This window comes from Agrilus planipennis, unplaced genomic scaffold (genome assembly GCF_000699045.2).
Source record: "Agrilus planipennis isolate EAB-ADULT unplaced genomic scaffold, Apla_2.0 scaffold67, whole genome shotgun sequence".
Lineage (NCBI taxonomy): Eukaryota > Metazoa > Arthropoda > Insecta > Coleoptera > Buprestidae > Agrilus > Agrilus planipennis.
Genome location: NW_020438908.1, coordinates 467,989 through 490,513, shown reverse-complemented (window position 1 = coordinate 490,513; position 22,525 = coordinate 467,989). Strand labels below are relative to the sequence as shown.

The 22,525-nt window shown below is 42.4% G+C and overlaps 1 protein-coding gene across 1 annotated transcript; it reads left to right on the top strand.

Annotated features, from left to right (window-relative positions):
* The first annotated feature begins 1,089 nt into the window (after positions 1-1,089).
* On the top strand, positions 1,090-8,136 carry LOC112904129. The gene is made up of 2 exons (XM_025973433.1): positions 1,090-6,952; positions 7,664-8,136. Exon 1 carries the CDS (start codon positions 1,650-1,652, stop codon positions 6,891-6,893), a length of 5,244 nt encoding a protein of 1,747 aa, XP_025829218.1. The 5' UTR covers positions 1,090-1,649; the 3' UTR covers positions 6,894-6,952; positions 7,664-8,136.
* The last annotated feature ends 14,389 nt before the right edge of the window (positions 8,137-22,525 follow it).

Here is a 22,525-nt window from a genome sequence, read left to right as displayed (position 1 = left end):
ACTTCAACCCGTCCTAAATTCCATTTCTGCCTCTACTATGTCTCTGACTAGAGCTTCATGTCTGAGAAGGTGTCCTACTAATCTAACTCGCCTATTTCTTATTGACTTCCATAGAGTCCTCTGTTCTCTTATTCTTTCTAATACCTCTTTATTTCTAACCTTCTCTATCCACGGTTTCTTTATCATTCGCCTGTAACACCACATTTCGAACGCTTCTAACCTTCTCTTTTCGGCCGCGCCCACTTTCCATGTTTCTCCCCCGTACAGCGCCGTGCTCCAAACGTACACCTTTAACAGCCATTTCCGAATTTCTAAATTAACCGTTCGCGAGCATAGAAGTGACTTCTTTTTATTGAATACGACTCGATTCTGCGCTATCCTCCGCTTTATATCCCTACTACTCCTTCCGTCCTGATTTATCTGACTTCCTAGATACCTAAAGTCGGCCACTTCGTCTCCTATCTGTATATTCGTCTTTTCCTTCTCTTTCTTCCCTGGCATACTAGTATTTTTGATTTAATTTTATTTATTTTTATACAAAACTGTTTCGTTAATGCCGCTTCCATTTTATTTAAAGCTAACTAACTCCATGGTAGATACTAATACTGCTATATCATCAGCAAATCTAAGCATACTAATTTTTTGTCCTACAGTTGTACTGTCTTTAATGATGTTGATCGCGTCTTTGATGTATAGATTAAAAAGTAGCGATGACAGTGTGCATCCCTGTCTGACTCCCTTCCGAATATTTACTTCTCTACGTTGCAGCACCAGCTCTATAACTGTTTGTTACTCTTTATACAAACTAAGTATTTCCCTTCTATTTTGGTAACTCATTCCTACGATTTTGAGTATATTTAACATCTTGGCCCATTTAACATTGTCAAAAGATTTTTTCTAAATCTTCAAATCCTATGTACGCACTCTTTGTTCTTTCTATCGTTTCCTTTATTGTTACCCGTAAAGCTAGAATGACCTCCCGCGTTTCTCTATTTCTTTTAAACCCAAATTGATCTTCCCCTAATAGTTCTTCCGCCCTTTTTTATATTCTCATCTGTACAATTCTAGTTAAGATTTTTGACGAATGGGAAGTTAAGCTAATTGTTCCGTTTATAATCCTCTGGAACTTCCCCGTCTAATAAATATGACTAACTTAAACTAGCTTAAATATACGATCTTCAACCTCTTGTCCTGCATGTTTTAGAATTTCAATGAATACTTGTAACTGTTCACGCTAACAGTGAAGTGAGGGGAAGCGGTAATGGTGAGCTGTTTTGTGCTTGATTTGTTTTGTATACAACCGATATGAACGAATTTCGCGAACTTCATATGTATATGTATTTTATTCATTTTGATTCGATGTATTGAGATCACTCACTTACCAGCTTTAGACAAAGAAGCATGTTTTATAAATCCAAGCCAAATTATAAACCTTTAATTGTGTTAAATGTAGTTTTGTTGTGTTCAATAATAAAAAGTGATTAAAAAAGTTCTGTTGTACTCTATTCGCAACATAAATTCTGGTCCTTCGAGTAGGATAAGCAATCAACACAATCACCATTCAAGAAAAATCAGGTCAGTGTCCATCCTATTTTTTATCTGATCCCTTTATTTTGCATGCTTGATTTGGGTACAATTTCATTTCAAAAATGACCGAACAAAAGGAAACGCTTACCAAATTAGTAAATGCACGTTCAAAAATTATTGCTGATTTGGATCGATTTACGGTTGCTTTTGAAAAACTATCGGCAACTACACCTCCAGATACGACTCAGATTGAACTTCGTTTGTCCAAAGCGGAGTCGCTCTTGGACGACTTTAATAACATACAAACCGAAATTGAGGACAATGATTCCGTATTAACTTTGAAAGAGCATGGAATTGAACGTTCTCGATTTGAAGACTCTTATTTTGATATTATTTCGCGGGCGAGGCGATTTTTGTCAAATCAATTACAAAAACTTGATCCGATTAGCGATACCAAGTTATCAGACGCGGTTTCAGCCATTATGGGGTCTAACACCAATATAAAGTTACCTCCGATACCATTGCCGACGTTTGATGGAAACTATGAGCAGTGGCTTTTTTATAAAGACACGTTTATCTCGCTCATTCATTCAAATGAGTCCATTCCCGCGGTACAAAAATTCCACTATCTGAGACTTTCGTTGAAGGGTCAAGCGGCTGATTTATTAAAGTCTTTGGAGTGTTCGGCGGCCAACTACGCGGTAGCATGGTCATTAGTTGTTCAACGCTATGAAAATACGGAAATGCTCATAAGAAATCACATCAAAGCAATATTTGATATTGAAACAATCACAAAAGAATCTCATTCGGGTTTGCGGGGACTGGTTGATGGGATAACGCGTCATATTCGCGCGTTGGAGGCTCTTGATCAACCGGTGGATTCGTGGGACGTTTTGCTAATTCATATCGTCTCAACAAAGCTAGATCGTGTTTCTCGTCGAGAATGGGAAACAGAATACAACAAACTGATTTCGTCAAAGGAGAAAGTAACTATGGAGACATTTTCAAATTTCTTGCTTGAAAAATGTAAATTACTCGAGACTTTGGGTCTAAATAACGAAAACAAGGTAGACAATAAGTCAAGGCTTGTTAAAGTCCATTCGTCTGTCAATGAATCACGTGGTCCAGTCTGTTCATATTGCAATAAGAATCATACGGTCTACAATTGCAAAGAATTTTTGGCTCTCGATGTTGAAAAAAGAATAATTGAAGCAAAACGTTTAAAATTTTGTTTGAATTGTTTAAGAAAAAATCATGCGACTGAAAAATGTAAGTCTTCATCGTGCCGCAAATGCGAAGGTCATCACAATTCATTACTTCACGCGGACGCGATTGCTAAAACAAAAAGCAATTCTGTCGCCACTGAAAATAAACAAATAACTGGTAACATTCCAAACAATACTGCGTCTGTTAATAACAACCCGGACAAAGAAAGTCAAGAAACGATTACTAACACTTGCAACACGGTTTCTTTTAATAGCGTACTTTTATCTACCGCATTGGTACACGTTTTTGATAACAAGGGTAACTCTCATCAATGTAGAGTACTACTTGACAGCGGAAGTCAATCCGAATTTATATCTGCTAGTTTATGTAAAACGCTCGGATTACCTTTATCAAAAATTGATCTCTCTATTTCGTGTGTTGGTCAAAACAAGGCCAAGGTTTTACATAGGGCTCGTGTTAAACTGCAGGCTAGACACAGTGCTTTTCAACTCGATTTAAATTGCCTAGTATTGCCCAAAATAACTTCCAACTTGCCGGTCTCTTCTGTTGATATGGATCATATAAACATTCCACCGAATCTGTTTTTGGCTGATCCTACTTTCAATGAAAGTGGTCCAATTGACATATTAATCGGTGCCAGACATTTTTGGGGCCTTTTGGACATAGGTCAAATAAAGTTGGGCAGCGATCGTCCAACTCTCCAGAAGACTCACTTGGGTTGGATTATTTCAGGAAGCATTTCTCCTTCGAAATATATTGAGTCTCGGAGTATCATCTCTTGTAATTTTGCTCAGTCAAATACCTTAGACATCCAACTAAGAAAATTCTGGGAAATTGACGAGAATCATTCTGAAAAACTCTTATCTCCCGAAGAACAGGCTTGTGAAAAATCGTTTGAAGTTAACACGGTACGGGACTCTTCCGGACGGTTTTTAGTCACTCTCCCATTAAAATATCCTCCGACAATTCTCGGTGATTCACTTGAATTAGCCACCAAACGTTTTCTACTTTTAGAGAGGAAACTTCATAAAAATCCCGATCTGTTTGCTGAATACTCGAGATTTCTCGAAGAATACGAATCTTTGAACCACATGACTAAAATCGATTTTGATTCAATCAATCCAAACAAATCCTATTTTCTACCGCATCATGCTGTGATGAAAGAATCCAGTACAACAACCAAATTGCGGGTAGTCTTTGACGGCTCGGCAAAGACCACTTCAGGCCATTCATTAAATGACATTTTGATGGTTGGACCTAATGTCCAGGAAGATTTGCTTTCCATTCTCATTCGTTTCAGAAAACACAGTATCGTTCTCACTGGTGATATAGAAAAAATGTATCGTCAGGTTCTAGTTCAAGAAGACCAACGAAATTTGCAAATCATTTTGTGGCGTTCTAATCCTTCTTCAAAAATTCAATATTTCCGCTTAAACACTCTCACATATGGTACGGCTTCTGCTTCTTACCTTTCCACTAGATGTATCAAAGAGTTAGCAAATATATACGCTGATAGTAATCCAAAGGTTAGCGCGACAATATATAAAGACTTTTACGTCGATGACCTGGTCACTGGTGGTCAAACGGTCGAAGAAGTCCAGCAAATCAAGAGTGAGATCACAGACATATTAAATTCAGGCGGATTCCATTTAAGAAAGTTTTTATCTAACAATTCTCAAATTATTTCCGATAATCGTCATACAGGAGATATGACTCATCAATTCAAACACTCACAAGAGGCAAAAACTCTGGGTCTTTTGTGGGACTCCGACCAAGACATTTTGCGTTATTCGATTACGGCTTCAGATAAACACTCTGTTTCAAAGCGAACAATTCTATCATATATTTCCCAAATATTTGATCCTTTGGGTCTTTTAGCACCCACAGTTATAATTGCAAAAATCATTATTCAAAAACTTTGGGTCTGTAAACTTGACTGGGATGAATCTATCCCTGCGGATTTGTACACAACATGGAAGCGATTTCAAAGTGATCTGCATTCACTTAACAATTTAAAAATTCCTAGACACATTTTGTGTAACTTTCCGACTAAAATTGAAATACATTCGTTTTCTGACGCAAGCGAGTCGGCATATGGCGCGTGTATTTATGCAAGATCCATTGATAGCTGTGAAAATGTACGCGTACAATTACTATGTGCCAAGACTCGTGTTGCGCCTCTTAAAACAATTACCATCCCAAAACTAGAGTTTTGCGCTGCACTATTAAGCGCTGAACTTACCCAAAAGGTTAAAACTGCTTTGAACACAAAAATTGACGCTTGCCACCATTGGAGTGACTCAACCATAACTCTTGCATGGATACGATCCTCACCACACTTATGGAAGATTTTTGTGTCCAACCGAGTGGCTCAAATTCAATCATTAACAGATGTCCATTCGTGGTGTTATGTTAACACTAATGAAAATCCTGCTGACTTGTTATCAAGGGGATTATTGCCATCAGATCTTCTTCATAATGATTTGTGGTGGTACGGCCCTTCTTGGCTTTCGAAACCAAAGGAATGTTGGCCAGTAAATCCAGAATCAACAGAAAACTTGCCTGATGAGAATCTTCCTGAATCTCGCTCAAAGTTAATTTCTTTGGCTTCCACAATTCCCTCTTATGATTTCGATCTAATTGAGAAGTCCTCGAATTTAAATAAGCTCATCAGAACAACAGCTTATTGTCTAAGGTTTTTTAGAAATTTAAAACTTTCCAAAGTGGGAGAAACTCTATGTTCCGGCATTCTTACGGTTGAAGAATTGAATGTGGCATTGTACACCCTTGTAAAACTAGTTCAATCACAAACATTTGCCCAGGAAATTAGTGACTTATCTGTTTCCAATGAAGTCAATTCCAAAAGTAAACTGTTGAAACTGAATCCTTTTATTGATTCTGAAGGTATTTTGAGAGTAGGAGGAAGGATTAAGCACTCGAACTTTTCGTATGAGAAAAAATTCCCTGCCATTCTACCGATCAGGGGAAAACTTTCCCTACTTATTGTCCAAAGGGAACACATTCGACTCCTACACGCAGGTCCTCAAAACCTACTTGCATCTATTCGGGATCGGTTTTGGATCTTATCGGGTCGAAATCTAGTTAGAAAGGTTGTCAGGAATTGTACGCGTTGTTTTAGATTTGATGCTACAGCTGTAAAATACAGAATGGGTGATCTACCGGCTGCACGGGTAACGCCTGCGCGACCATTCATGAATTCTGGAGTTGATTTTTGTGGTCCTTTCAATATCAAAGACAGAATGACGAGAAATTATAAGTTGATTAAGGCTTACATATGCGTTTTTGTTTGTCTTAGCACAAGGGCCATGCACCTGGAATTGGTCACCGATCTTTCGACGGCTTCTTTTTTGGCTGCTTTACGTAGGCTTTTTTCACGGCGTGGTATCTGTGCTAACATTTATAGCGACAATGGTTCTACATTTGTTGGAGCTAACAATGAAATCAAAAAATTTCTTAGGTCAAGCGAATCAGAAATTCAGTCTGAGTTGTCATCTAATAATGTCAAATGGCATTTTATCCCTCCTAGGGCTCCGAATTTCGGGGGTCTTTGGGAGGCCGGAGTCAAATCGACAAAGTCTCACCTTAAACGCGTTTTGTCAAATACGATTCTAAATTATGAAGAATTTATAACGGTTTTGTCCCAGATCGAGGCATGTCTAAATTCCAGACCATTAAGCCCTTTGAGTCCTGATCCTAATGATCCGGAACCTCTAACACCCGGGCACTTTCTGATCGGGACCAAGCTAACAACACTACCAGAACAGGATATGACTGACGTCCCTTCCAATCGACTTTCAAGATACCAATTAACACAAAAGCTGGTACAGCATTTTTGGAAGAGATGGTCCAAGGAGGTCATTTCGGAAATGCAGCAACGTATTAAATGGCATAAGAATTTTGGCCAGTCCCTTAGACCTGGGGTTGTTGTAATGGTCAAGGAAGATAATTTGCCACCGCTACAATGGAAGTTGGCTGTAGTAGATTCCGTTCATCCTGGTTCGGATGGAATTGTACGAGCAGCAACTCTTAGGACATCTTCTTCTATCATCAAGAGACCAGCCAACAAATTGTGCATTCTGCCTATCAACGAACAAGATGGAAGCGATATTGCCGCCTAATGGACGCCAAGGGGGGCGATATGTTCACGCTAACAGTGAAGTGAGGGGAAGCGGTAATGGTGAGCTGTTTTGTGCTTGATTTGTTTTGTATACAACCGATATGAACGAATTTCGCGAACTTCATATGTATATGTATTTTATTCATTTTGATTCGATGTATTGAGATCATTCACTTACCAGCTTTAGACAAAGAAGCATGTTTTATAAATCCAAGTCAAATGATAAACCTTTAATTGTGTTAAATGTAGTTTTGTTGTGTTAAATAATAAAAAGTGATTAACAAAGTTCTGTTGTACTCTATTCGCAACAGTAACATAATAATAATCCTACACTAAAACAGAGTGGATGCCTTTCTTCGTTTTTTTTATACATGAAAATTTGAATGAAATAATTATTTATACATTTGAAGTAGTAGCTTAACGACTTAATATATTAACAATGGCATGTGATTTTCAAAATCCAAACCATTAAAGGTCAGAATGGTAATGGGGTATATTAAAAAAGTTGATTATTATTTGTTACAAGTGTAAAGAAAGTGTAATTAACTAGCACGCAACGCCACATAAATTTTTTAATGAGTTGCCTTTATTGTCCTCATATTAAAACATTTCATAAAAGAATGAATTCTACTGTTCAATTAATAACTGCGTACGTATTTTGATCATTAATTTAGCCTACACATGCGTCAGTCAAAAGAAATTATTACAATTAATATGAACATGTTTAAGTATGTTATTATTGCTGAACGGATGAAGCATTTTATTTTTTAGGTTTGGTGGTGATTCAATGCACTTTGCAAAAATAAAATAACCAAAAGAAACACAATGGAAATATAATAAATTTAATTAACAATAGCGGAAAAAAGAAGTGGAATAGTTGAATAACAGATCAGAAGTGTTTGTAGTTTTGAAAATAAATTTTAACGAATACGGAAGAGAATGAAACTTGGAAAGAGTGATTAGATGAAATACTAAGAAACAGATTTTACCTCAATGTACCAAGAAACCCAATATTAAAATGCAATTAAGAAGCAACAAGTGTTAGAAAAAAACTCTCCTCTAAGTTAAAAATCTTTATTTTTCAAGTGGCCTACAAGGTGTCTGTGCATAAACTGTCTCACCAGTAAAACATATATCAGTCAAGTATTTCACGACTTCCCGACCGTAAGATTACATTTCTTAAAGTCAAAACACAATAAATACTATTTCATGGCCAACTCCGCACTAATATTTCCAGATGAATCAACGACCCNGTATTTCACGACTTCCCGACCGTAAGATTACATTTCTTAAAGTCAAAACACAATAAATACTATTTCATGGCCAACTCCGCACTAATATTTCCAGATGAATCAACGACCCATCGACGCCGCTTCGGTTTGTTATTGTTACTTTTGTTTTTTTTTTTTTTTAATCGCTTACAGTTTCGGCCATGCTACAGCACCATGCGTCCTCGCAGGCCTCACTTTTCAGGCGTCGCTGATGTCTGAACTCTGGACCTAAGAACAGAAACATTTTTGTTTTTCCAGGTCTCATGTATGTTACATTAAATATTTATAACGAACTTTTCGTTACGATTTTTGTTTGAGAGCCCACACCTTTGCGGTTACTCTTTACGTTAACAATTCTGATCAATACGTCATTGATTCTTAACCAATGCGTCATCGGTTTTTGACCAATTCTTCATCGGTCCGTTATTGCCTCAACAATTCATTAAGTGCATTTGGGACACTTAGTAAGTCCCTCAGACATTCTCTGATGCACTGCTTTCGTTATCGCTTTCATCGTCGAAAGCGTCACAAGAGTACGGCTTCATTCTGTCTATAGCACACACACCCCTGTAAAACTTGTTTGCACGCGTCGTGCCTGGGATGTCTTCAATATAGTATCTATCGTGTTGCAACACCTCTCTTATTATGAAGGGGCCGTCATACTTAGGGAGCAACTTTTTGCTCTTTCCGTCATTTGCCCCAACATTTTTCAGGATCAATACTAGCTGACCCTTTTCGTACTTGGGGGCTTCTTTGCGTTTTGCGTCAAAACGTTTCTTACTTTTTCTTGCTCCTTAGCAATATTTGTACTCGCTTCGTTGCGAATATCATCGATAGTCTCTGTTAACCCTGTTGTTCCGGTAACGTCTACCACCACCTCGTTGGCCAAGAACGCATCACCCTTATTGCGCGGTCTATATCCCATCAGTAACTCATAGGGACTTTTCCCGGTCGCTTTACTTACAGTCGAATTATAGGCGAATTGAATTTTGGATATGTTTCTATCCCATTTGTCTTCGCTTTCTTCTAGCGAACTGGCTATTGAACTTAAGATTATGCTGTTCATGCGCTCCACTTGGCCGTTTGCCCTGGGAGTCGCCGTGACATTTAAAACAGATTTTATACCCGAGTCTTTACAAAAATCTACAAACTTTTTGCAGGTGAAACAAGAGCCTCGGTCTGATATGACTCGTCTAGGTGACCCAAACATGTCTATAATTGTCGTAAGAAAATTCAGTACAGGGCCCACTTTGGTACTCTGCACTGCTTTGAGAAAAATGAATTGTGTAAATGCCTCAACGACAACCAGCAAATAATTGTTTTTTTGCTGCTACTCACGAATGGCCCCAGATGGTCAATTTGTATAGTGTCAAATGGTGTTGGACTTTTTGGTATTGGGTGTAATAATCCCGGCTTCTTTCCCGTCGGCTTTTTGTTATATAGGCAGTTTAAACAGTTTGAAATTTATTTTGCCACATAACGTCGCATTCCCGGGAACCAATATGTTTTACCAATTGTTTCCAAAGTCTTATCAAGAGCAAAATGACCTGCTTCGTCGTGATAATATCGCAAAATTTGTCGCCGTGCTAGTTTCGGGACGACCCAACGTAATCCTTGTTCGGTTTGGCGATATAAACGATGTTGCTGTATTTTATATTGTTTATGAAGATCGCGTTCCTCGGCATCTATCGGCGCGCGATTCAAAACTTCGAGTATGTATTTGCACCTTTCGTCTTTTAATTGGACCGACAATACCCAATCCTCTTCGACAATGTTGGTTGAAAGTACGGGAATACAATCTAAATTTTGAATGTCATCTGAAAATACGGGGTTTCGGCTTAAAGCGTCCACGTGAGACATAGAATGTCCGGGCCTATATTCGATTGAGAAATCAAACTCGGTGATCAGTAGCCACCAACGCCCTATTCTTGGAATTAAATCGCGTTTTGTCAATGCCGTGCGTAAAGCGTTACAATCTGTTATGACTTTAAATTTAATTCCGACTATATAGACGCGGAAATGAAGTAATGAGGTGACTACGGCAAGGGTCTCTAATTCATAAGAGTGATACCTTTGCTCTTCTTTGCTGGTTTTTCTACTAAAAAATTTTACGGGTCGCAGGGAATTATCCCTTTGTTTTTGGAGCAGAATACCTCCCAAACCTATTTTAGACGCGTCGGTATGTACTTCTGTATGTGCCTCCGCATCATAAATCGCCAATAACGGTCTACTTGTCAGTTTATTTTTCAAAGTCTTGAAAGCCGCTTCTTGTTTTTCTTCCCACACAAACGGTACGTCTTTCCTTGTTAATTGTGTCAATGGAGAAGCTATCGTCGCAAAATTCGCTATATATTTGCGAAAGTAACTCGCAAGTCCAATAAATTGGCGTATTTCGCGGACAGTCGCGGGCCTAGGGAATTGTTCGATTGCCAAAGTTTTTCTACTTCCCGGCTTAATACCTTGCGCGCTAATTTCATGTCCCAAATATTCTCATTCTTTTTGAAAAAATAAGCACTTCGTCAGTTTTACGGTCAAGTTTGATTCCCTAAATAACTATAAAAATGGGACAAACCTTCGTCTATGTTTTTCGACGGTATCAGAACATCGTCCATATAGGCCATAGCTACCGAGAACCGCAAAGGTCCTAAAACTTGGTTAATCGTTCTTTGAAACACCGCTGGTGCATTTACGAGTCCGAACGGCATTCGTACATACTCGTAATGCCCGTCAGGGGTGACGAATCCGGTCTTAGGAATGGATTCTTTTGCTAGAGCTATTTGATAATAACCCGATGCTAAGTCGAGCGACGTAAAGTATTCGCAACCTTTCAACCGATCAAGATGTTCCTCCACATGTGGTAAGGGGTGTTTGTCCTTAATCGTTTTTGCGTTGAGTTTTCGAAAGTCTACGCATAATCTCATACTACCGTCTTTCTTTTTTACCAAAAGAATTGGGCTAGCATAAGCGGAATTCGATTCTTGAATAATTTTGTTTTCAAGTAGGTCGTTTATGATTTCTCGTGTCTGTTGCCTTTCAGCGTACGACAATCTATAAGGGCGGTACGTTACAGGGTCGTCGTCTTTGAGATTGATTTCCATTTCAACTTTTGTACATTTGCCTATTTCACTAGTCGTTGTAGCAAAACAATCGCGATACTCGTTTAATAACTTCAATAATAGAGTTTTAATACTTGTATCCAGCGATTGGGAAACGAGTGGCTTTATATCCTCGAAAGTGAAAAGCTTATAATCTACGGGGCCTGTTATTGCTAATACTCTACTTGTACTATCATGGTCGCGACAAGATTCTTTATCTTTTACACAGGGATTACCGCGTACAACGATTTGGCCCTTGTGGTAAACAACAGGTAAATCAGAGACATTACAAACTCCCACACAACCGTGTTGCGCTTGGGTTATGCATCTAACGATAAGATGCTCTCGATATGGTAAACTTCTTACCTGTCCTTCGACATAGACTTCACCTTGATACTGCTGCCTGTTCGTCACGGGTACGTAACCCATGGTTTTTGGCGGCACCTCGACATCTTCGTCGGCTATGATGGCAACTTTTCGTTCATCTTGTCCGTCCTCCAGGATGCGAACCTCATCTTTCCGCGCCACCAGAATCTTATTTTTGTTTAGGAATTCTTGTCCAATAAGCACGGGGTAAACTTGAACAGAATTTTCCACTACCAAAGCTTTGACGTTCGCTTCAGCTAAGTCCACTTGCAGCAGCACGTTTACCGTTTCCACGACTTTAGTTACACTCTCATTGTACCCGAGAACAACAGCAGAACTTTTCTCGCATTTGAGTTGTAAACTGTCTGCCACATCCCGGCGAATAATGACACCTCCACATCCGGTGTCCACGTATCCCAAAAATTTTTGCCCATTCACTACACACGTCGCGTAGTAAGCTTTATTATCGGCACCAATAGTTTTACAGGACACGTTTTCCGCACGTTTTTCGGCGTTTTTGCGGCAATTTGCACTCGTATGACCTAATCTTTTACACTTTCCACACTATATTTTAGGTCTCATGCACGCGTTGGCTAAATGACCCACCTCGTGACAATTGTAACATTTGGGCTTATGTCGCGAGAACGATGTAATTCTTGACCGGGTGTTTCGATCGTCCCGTCTTCTCTTATTGTCTCTGAACGTTGATCTCATTACATTTTGACTTTGTCCTCGTTGACCTTCGTTACTTTGATTCACTAACGTTGACAAAAATGAAGAATATAGTACTTCCGGATTTTCGTATCGACCTGCACGAGCACCCGTCTGTATTATCTCGTTCGGGATGCCATCGATCACACAAGAGACAGCTTGTTGTTCGGATATTTCGCACGTTCGAATAAGCTCCATTTTACTGAAATAATATTGGCTCCACGATTCAGACTCTTCCTTCCTTCTGGCCAACATTGTTCTTAAAGCTGTTGCGAAATCACGGTGATCAGGGAAAGCTTGTAGCATTTTTCGTTTCCATTCCTCCCAGCTAAAGTCATAGTTCGGAAGACTATCATACCATTTCCTTGCAAGTCCTTCTAACCGGCTTTGCATGTACGCGATTTTCGTCGCCTCATTCCATCCGTTTGCCATTGCCATTTGTTCAATCTTATATATCCACTGAACGGCCGTCAAATTTGGAATTCCGGGCTCGAATTTCGGTACTGAATTAAATTTGTCTGGACCACATGTGAACTATTTCGCATCTTTAATTCGTCCACTAGGTGTCCTATCCGTTCTTCGGAAATGCTAGCGACCGCACTCCCAGACGTAGGACGCGGCGGCGTCCACGGAGACCGATTTCTCTCGCGCGACGGGTCTTCGCTTCGCGCTGGCCGTCGTCGCTTTTTGTGGCTATCTTGTTTTTTTTCACTCATTTTCGGAATATTTTGCACACAAACAAAACGAGCTTTAATGTTTTTACACACTCCACGGTGGCAAGAGATCACCGCTGCTCTGTTAGAAAAAACTCTCCTCTAAGTTAAAAATCTTTATTTTTCAAGTGGCCTACAAGGTATCTGTGCATAAACTGTTTCACCAGTAAAACATATATCAGTCAAGTATTTCACGACTTCCCTTCCGTCGCGTTCCCGACCGTAAGATTACATTTCTTAAAGTCAAAACACAATAAATACTATTTCATGGCCAACTCCGCACTAATATTTCCAGATGAATCAACGACCCATCGACGCCGCTTCGGTTTGTTATTGTTACTTTTGTTTTTTTTTTTTTTNAATACTATTTCATGGCCAACTCCGCACTAATATTTCCAGATGAATCAACGACCCATCGACGCCGCTTCGGTTTGTTATTGTTACTTTTGTTTTTTTTTTTTTTATCGCTTACACAAGAATTATACAGCATGTAAGCGAAATTAAAATGTAAAGGATTAGTGGAAAGTATAAGTAATAAAGTAATTTGTAGAGAGCATAATGGAAAAGTACAGATACAAAAGGTTTTAAGGATATACATTTGAAAAGATATTTACATAATGACAATAGGAAATATTTACAAAAGAAAGAATTGAATTATGTTTTACTTTAGCGTTTTTAGTATGTTTAATAAATAAAAGCATAAATTAAACACTAAGATATAACAATAACTTCAATTTATGTACACGAAACAAAATCCTTGAACGAAAAAAGAAATATACAACAGACGGAAAACATAAAAGTTGAAAAGACACAAAAACACAACAAGACACAAAAAATTTATATACAAAAACAATGAAAACAGGCAGGCAATTAACAATAAAGAAATGTTATAGACTTACTCGAATGTTGGCAGCAGAGTGGTTAGTGAGTATGTTCTTTTTTTGTTGTTTAGATTATGCTCGAGGAGGGGAAATTTTCAAAAGACACCTCCTGAAGGGAGGTAGTGTCGGATTTTTACCGACTAAAACCCCTCCTCGAGCGGGGAGGTAAACCCTGTGGATTTTTCAAACCCGGGAGACAAGTGGAAAGCTGGGTATTAGGGATAGGGTTGAGATGGGAAATCGTCTAAGTGTTGGTGGACGGGAGTATTGGGGTGGAAACGGGAGTAGGTGGTCCATCTCTGATGTGGTGGGTGGACACTCGCGCTAAAAAGCGAAACTTGGAAATAAATTTGAGCGGAAGAGGGCGGCTCATTGTAGAAGGTGACAGGGCCTTCGGAAACGGTCGTTGGGTTTCGGTGCGAAGTTGGAGAGTGCCGAGGGTTTGGGTGGCCTGACACTGAGGCCTGGAGATTTGCCGCGAATGTGATTGCAGCCTCGGGGAGAGAAGGTAGACCGGTTTCAATCAGAATTTGGGTGTTTCTGACGAACCACGGGTAGTTAAGTGCGGAGCGAACGGGAAAAGAAAATTGCCTCCGATTTGGTCTCGTTAATGGAAAGTTTCCATTTCCGGTACCAGTTTAGGAGCTGGGGTAGAAACCTATTGATTCTTGCCGTGCATTGGAGAATGGTACTTGAAGAGTTTATGATAGCAATGTCATCAGCGTACAGGGCAGTCAGAATTGAAGTGTGGGAGGGGATGTCCGCGCAAAACAGGTTAAACAGAATAGGGGATAGTTTGGAGCCTTGTGGGACACCGGCTGTGACGGGTTTACTGGCAGAAAGAGCAGAGCCAACGCGGACCCGAAGGCTTCTGTCTGTGAGGAAGGACCTGATAACCCCAACTAGAAAGTGTGGGATGTTAAGGGCGATAAGTTTGGAAATGAGACCTTCGTGCCAGACTCGGTCGAAGGCTTGTTGGACGTCAAGAAGGAGCATGGAAGTGTGACGCCGCTTGTTGAGGTTGTCGGAGATGTGTTCAGTAACACGAAGAAGTTGGTGTCCGGTGCCGTGTTGCCTGCGGAAACCGTGTTGAAAATCAGGGAGAAGGTTGTTTTGCTCCACGTGGTCTAAGAGCCGAGCGAGAAGGACGGATTCTACTACTTTGCTCAGCGAACTGAGCAGGCTGATGGGCCTGTAGCTTGAGGGAGAGCTGAGCGGCTTCCCTTTTTTGGGGAGACAGATGACAGTGGCTTCTTTCCAGACCAAAGGAAAGTGGTGGAGCCGCATGATGGCGTTTGTGATGTTGCACAGTGCGGTTATGTGCTTTGGTGGCAGGACTTTAAGGACTCCGTTAGCAATTCCGTCAGCGCCAGGGGCTTTTCTCTTTTTTAGAGAGCGGATAATGAGAAAGATTTCTCGTGGGGACGTGTGTTTGAAGTCGGAATTTAGGGGAACGAAGTTCTGGGAGACGGCTTTGGTACGCTCGTGAAAGTCGGCAAGATCCACTGGGCTTGGTAGTGGGGAGCACTGGAGACACAAAGAGTCTGCGAAGATTGCAGCTTTTTCTTCGTCTGAGGAATAGGTGGAGCCGTTCTGTTTAAGAGGCGGAAGATGGGGAGCTCTGTTACGAAGGGAACGGATCACTTTCCAGGTGCTTCGTGGATGTTTTTCTGCCTGAGCGATATAGTCGTCGAAGGATGCGCTGCGGAATTCGGTTAGACGAGTTTTTAGTTCTCGTTGAAGGGCGTTTACCTCTGCACGTTGGGCGGGGACGCGGTATTTATTCCACAGACGTCGGGCCTTGTTTTTCCTCTTAAGGAGGTCAAGGATGTCTGCTGGGAGGGTTCTGTCTTTGGTGGGCGTTGGGCGGGAGGTAGTGGAGAGCTCGACTGCGCTGGTAATCTCGTTTGACAGGAGATTCACAGCTTCGTCAAGTTCCGCTATTGTGCGAATTGGAGTGCACTTGAATGAAGATTTTTCCAGGGTGTAACGAAGGTGCAACCAGTCTAGTGACGTGGTTGGGTTTGGGGGGTTGAGGATTGGGCGGCCGACTTCAATAAGGGCTGGGAGATGGTCCGAGCTTAATGCGTCTAAGACGATAGGATCGGCGGAAAGTGTGACATTTTTCGTGACGAAAATGTCAAGAATGTCAGGGGATTGATGGTGGGGGTAAGGGAGGAATGTGGGGTCAGATGGTGCTTCAACTGTGAAGTTGAACTGAAGAATTTTGGCTAGAAGGGGGTTGCCTTTATTATTTGTTTGTCGACAGCCCCAAGAGACGTGTTTAGCGTTGAAGTCGCCTGCAACGATGGTCGCCTGGGGGGAGTAGAAGGGGGAGTTCAGAAAGGTCTCTGTCCGAAAGAGGGGAGTAGAGAGAGATAATCCTAAGAGAGCCGGAAGTTAGTGAAACTTCGATGCCTACTGTTTCTAAACAGTTTGTGGCCAAAGAGATAGGCCTGTGTTTTAATGAATTCCTAACTAGTATGGCGACACCGCCGGCACTGCGGTTTTCACGGTCACTTCTGTAGGAAGAGAAATTCGGGACGAAAAGTTTGATTTTTTCGGACAGGTGAGTTTCGGTGAGGCAAGCAACACCGATTGACTTATCCTCGAGGAAGTGTTCGAGTTCAGTCAATTTGCCTCTAATGCTTTGGGCATTCCAGGTAACTATACGAAGGTTGTCTGACTGGGCGGTGTTAGACATTGGTGGTTTGTTGTAAGGCGGCGACAATGCTGGCGACCATGGTTTGAACAATGACTTGTCTTTGTTCCAAACTTGGGATTGCAACTACAGCTGGTGCAGTGCTCGTGTTGCGTTTTTGGGCGTGGGGAGGGGGGGCGGTTCTTACTGCCTTGGCGTAAGACATTTGGGGTGCTACCAAAGTGGTAGCCGAAGGATGGGCGGTAGTTTTTGTGCTTTGGGAAGCAACGGGAGTGACGGTTTTCTTGGGGGGTGAAGGGGAGGTCTTTTTGGGAACCTTGGGGCAGCCGCGGTAGGTGGCGCGGTGGTTACCTTTGCAATTGGCACAAGTGGGAGTATTATCCTTCTTGTCCTTGGATTTGCACTCGGCAGTGATGTGGTTACGGCCGCAGAATGCGCAGACCCAGGCTGCGTGACAGTAGTTGGCTGTAAGGAAAAACTTCATACAGCGGCGGCATTGGGGAACATCCTTTGTTGCCGTTTTCGGCTCAACTTTGATGTTGAGGCCGCAGAGTTTACCAAGGTCGAAAATTGCCTTGGAGTTGGAGGCGGTCTTATCAAGACGGACGGAAACAAGGGGCCAGATTTTATTACCTTTAGACATACGATGTATGCCTTTGATAATAAAGCCTTTGTGGCTTAGTTCGGACTCGATGTCCTCTGTTGGGATGTCTTCGCAGACACCGCGGATATAACTACATGGAGGTCACGGTCCTGCTGTAGTTGGTTAGTAGAAAATTGGACTTTGGATTCGTCTAGGAAAGACGATAGACGACGAAAATCGTCGATAGATTTGGGGTAGACTCGAATTGAGTCTTTGGTGTTTACAGACCTACGGGCGGTGATGCCGAGATTGTCCATGGCACGAAGAATTTTCGGCCAAAGGGACTTCTGTCGTATGACGATTGGGGGTGGAGACTTTTGACTTGGACTTGGTTCGAAGTCCGATTCGTTGTCCGAGGGGGAAGATGACTCGGACGAAGACAGAAAAGGCTGTTGTCGGCGGCGCTTGTTAGCGCGTTTGCCGGCTTTGACGAAACCGTCGTTCTCTCGTCGGTCCGTGTGCAGGAAACGGCTGTCGGAAATTGTTACCGGTCACACGTGCTGTGTGCCGCCTAGTAACGGCCGGCTAGTCTGGCGAGCGAACGGACCTTGTCGCGCCTTCGTCGATGGACACCTTGAGGACCGAACTAGTGCTAGAGCGGTTAAAGAAGTTTATTTACAGACAGTACATATACATGAGAAAAGACAAAGACAACTATATATGTATGTACAACCTATTCTAACCTAACCTAACCTACTGATACTTCACTAATGATATTTACACCGGAACGGATCTACATGTATACAAAGGCAAGCAAATATATATATATATATATACAACAAAACCTATCGTAACCTATCTCAATATATAAGCAATACATATAAGGCATAGATATACAGATGGTCGTAAATGTGTATGAGTGAACGATGGCTGGCTAAAGACGTAGCCGAGCGATAAGTAAGTAGCCTTGGCTAAGAGGGTAGCCGAAGGATGACGTTCGTGGTTCCTCATGGCTAAGAGAGTAGCCGTCGAGGAATAGTGGCTAAGGCGTAGCCGACTGGTAGTTGTGAGTGGCTAAGAGGGTAGCCGACTGGCCTTCTGTGCCTACTCCCCCCACCGAGCAGCGGTCGCGCGCTGTCATTGGCTCGCACGATCAACGCGCTGCTACTATACATACTGGTGGTGGTGGAGTAGGGTCGATTTCGGCGGCTGGCGGTCGACGGGTGAACATCGCTCTCGTCTCGGAAGGCGGAAGGGCGGCGGCGGTAACACGCTGCTGTAGTCGTCTGAAATCGCGGACTGGCTAGAGAACGATTGTGGCGGTTGTCGAGCGAGTTTTATGCTACAGCGGCTGCTGGTAGACTATCGCTAAAGGTGTGGAAGGAGTGGGAACTTATATAATTTGGAGGAGTGGGTAGAAGTAGGGTGAAAATAATTTTTGGAGGAGAAAGATGAGAGTGGGTGAAGCGACGATCTCCTGAGTTGTTAAAATAAAAGGAGATATATTGTGTATTCGTTAGCTTTGACCAAAAATCTGCCACGAAATGGACAGCAACGGTATCACCGCCCGCCGAGCCATTAATACCCAGGACTGCATCCGCGTCTACCCTAAATCCGTTGACGATTTCCGGCGCTTATCTTCCTTTCTCGACGAATCAAAGGTCGAATTTTCCACTAACCAGCTCCAACAAGACAGAGACCTTCATGTCATTATCCGTTGAGTTTGTGAATCTATTCCCGACGACGAAATCACTTCCGAACTGTCTTTAAAATGCTTTTCTATCCGTGGCGTCCACCGTACGTCCAACGGTGGCAAAATCTGGCCCCGTGTGTCTGTCCGTCTCGACAAATCCTCCCCAAACTCCAACACAATTTTCGATAAGTTCTGCGGGCTCAATGTCAAAGTTGAGCCTAAAAGAGCATCAAAAGACGTCCCACACTGCTGCCGTTTCATGAAATTCTTTCATACGNCTTGTTACCGGGCACACGTGCGGTGTGCCGCGTAGTAACGGCCGGCTAGTCTGGCGAGCGAACGGACCTTGTCGCGCCTTCGTCGATGGACACCTTGAGGAACGAACTAATGCAAGAGCGGTTAAAGAAGTTTATTTACAGGGATTTAAGTAAACTAAATACTAGATATATACAGACAATACACGGAATGGAAATAGCATAAGTAAACTAACAGAGAACAAAATATATATATATGAGTTATGTTACAAGTTACCTAGTCTAATCTTAATATAACCTAAATATATACACATAACCTAACCTAATAATCGTCCGGGGCACTCACAGCACAATCACGCACGAACCTAATCAAAGTCGATCCGGCGGAGCCGGTAGACCCGCCGGCGAGGTGTTGCCGGGAGCGGAGACACGAGTTGCGGCACCGGAGTGTAGCGCTGCCCTGACGGTGGTCGTGCGCGTTTCGGCGTGGCTGGTAGCGGCGACAGCGGAGCGGGCAGCGGCGAGACCGCAGACAACGGAGGTAGTCGCGGGGACGGCGGCTTCCCGGAATCCTCGGTCACCTTGGATGACTGACGGGGCTCGGGAAGCGGGGCGTAAGTATCCCGGAGCTCCTGGATAACCTGGGTCAGTTGTTGGGGCGACAATGCGTGGGGCGGTCCCTGGATGCGTCCTTGGTGACGGTCTCTCCGTTGTCTCCAACGGCGGGTGGATGCTCCTCGTCGATGGCGTGGCATTCGTACAGTGTGTCCTGGTAATAATTGTAGATGTACCTGTCTACACCCGGTGATAGCTGGTCGAGCGATGCGTCGTGGCCCTGGCTAAAAGGGTAGCCGAAGGTTGTCGTAGCAATCCCTCGTCGAGGAATAGTGGCTAAGGCGTAGCCGACTATGGGTACCGGTAGGTAAGGCGTAGCCGACTGGTAGTAAAGAGTAGGCTCGGTTTCGGCGGCTGGCGGTCGACGGGTGAACATCGCTCTCGTCTCGGAAGGCGGAAGGGCGGCGGCGGTAACAAAATGACCTTGGGCACGGTTGGGGCTGGCGTTGGGTCGGATTGGTTGGAGTTAGCGTTGATTGCTACGGATGAAGACTCCATGTCTTCGGTCACGGGCGTAGGGGCTGCTGCAGTTGAGTATAAACGAATAAATTCGTTTACCTGAGCGAGTTTGGCCTGAAGGTCACTGGCCAGGGCAATGGCGTCCGCAAGGGAAAATCCCTCCAAGAGTGCGGAGCTTTTGGGGATAGCCATGCTGAAAATGGCTATATAATTGGATGGTGTGTGGCTTCGCACAATCAGGTAAATAGGTATAAAATAGAGGAAAAAATATTGGCTTTAAAAAAAGGTTTGTTGTGTTAGTAAGTAAGGTACGTTGTAGTTCAAAGGGACATTGCGTACTCCGTCCCAGAGGACTGTTAATTGAAATATGATAAAGTAAAGCTCTTACCTTTTACAGCTGGGCTGAATATAATGGTGGCCTTGAGTAGTTAATTGTCCAGTAACGGACAGTTTTGTTGAACGCCTGGTTCGCTGGAAAGCTATGGTCGTTTCGGTGATATCAATCGGTGCGGTGCAGGTGATGTTCGTAGAACGAAGGTTCGGCAATCGTCTCTTCCTTTTTATACTCGCTTGCCTCCTTTCAGGAACATTCTCCAGCCGTCCAGAGAAGTCTCCTTTTCTTTTAACGGTTTAATTGCTTTCCCGGAACGCAGGTACGACACACACGTTTACAGATACGGCGCACATAAAGAAAAGCGCCCGCGGCTAGTCGGCGAATCGATAAGCCGCTAACACACACGTATGCCCGTTGACACACAATCACGCTCATGGTCGCTACAATACGTATTCGAATCATTATTATTCTGAATATTATTTTAATCCGATCACGCATCATTCGAATATCAAAATCATCCGAATATTTACAACACTAAAACATGCAGATAAATAATGACGTTTGAGAAGCATACTTTTTTGTGTAGATTGTTCTCGAGGAGCAGAAATCTTCAAAACACCCCATGAAGGGAGATAGTGTCAGATTTTTACCGACTAAAACCTCCAACTAAGAGTGAGAGGAAGGGGTGGCTCATTGTAGAAGGTGACAGGGTCTTTTGGTTTCGGTGCGAAGTTGGAGAGTGTCGAAATGGCAGGTTTGCGTGGCCTAACACTAAGGCCCGCTGATTTGCCGCGAATCAGAAGGTAAACCGGTTTCATTCAGAATTTGGTTGTTTCTGACGAACCAGGGGTAGAGTAGTGCGGAACGAACGATCCTCATGTAGGTGCCTTGCAGAGGTTCCGGGCGGTGGGGAAGGGCGCTGGCCCAAAAAGGAATGGCATAGGAGCAAATTTGATTCTGATAATGATTGCGTTAAATGCACGGATTATCGTATGTTGGGCGATGGAGTGGTTTCGGAAGAACAAACGGAAGTGGTGAAGCTGTATGATGGCGTTTGTGATGTTGCGCAGTGCGGTTATGTGCTTTGACGGCAGGACTACGAGGACTCTGTTGGGAATTCCATCGGCGCCAGGGGATTTTATCCTTTTCAGAGAACGTATAGTAAGGGAGATTTCATGGGGTGTAGTGTGTCTAATGTCGGAATTCGGGAGGACGCAGTTTTGGAAGACGGCTTTGGTACACGAAAGTCGGCAAGGTCCACTGGACTAGGTAGTGGGGAGCACTGGAGGCATAAAGAGCCTGCGAAGATTGCAGCTCTTTTTTCGTCTGAAGAGTAGGTGGAGCCGATCTGTTTTAGTGGCGGAAGATGGAGAGCACTGTTACGGAGAGAACGGATCACTTTCCATGTGCTTGAGGGATGTGTTTCTGTCTGTACATTAGCTTAAATTACTTAACTTACACCTAGTACAATGGTTGTTGTGTTTCTTTTGTAGTTCAATAAAATTTTAATTTTAGTGAGAAATATCGTGCAGTAATGTGCAATAAGGATGCTTATAGTGTGTTTTAGTGATTTATATCTTTTGGATATAGTTTTTAATTGCAGAAGGCAAAATTAACTATTATGAGTTTTAGTTGTAATTTTCTTGTTTATTTTAACAAAATGTCTCATAATTCAAACTATAAATCATGTTTAATATGTGGTAAGTATGGTTATATATTTTTATTTCCAAAAAAATAATGAAATGCGAAAAAAGGGATAAGTGTAATATCACGTAAAGATTCGACTCCATCAAAATATTCTGCAGTTTGCATACATCACTATAACGAAAATAACATTATAAAAACAGTAAAAAAAGTATCCACTGTCGGTTATGTTTTGAATGTGCTTTCAACATATCCAAAATTACGAGAAAATGATGAAACAGAAATTTACAATGTTGAAAATTCTCCCTTAGACATGTCAATCTATTTAAATTTTGAATTCCGATTATTTAAT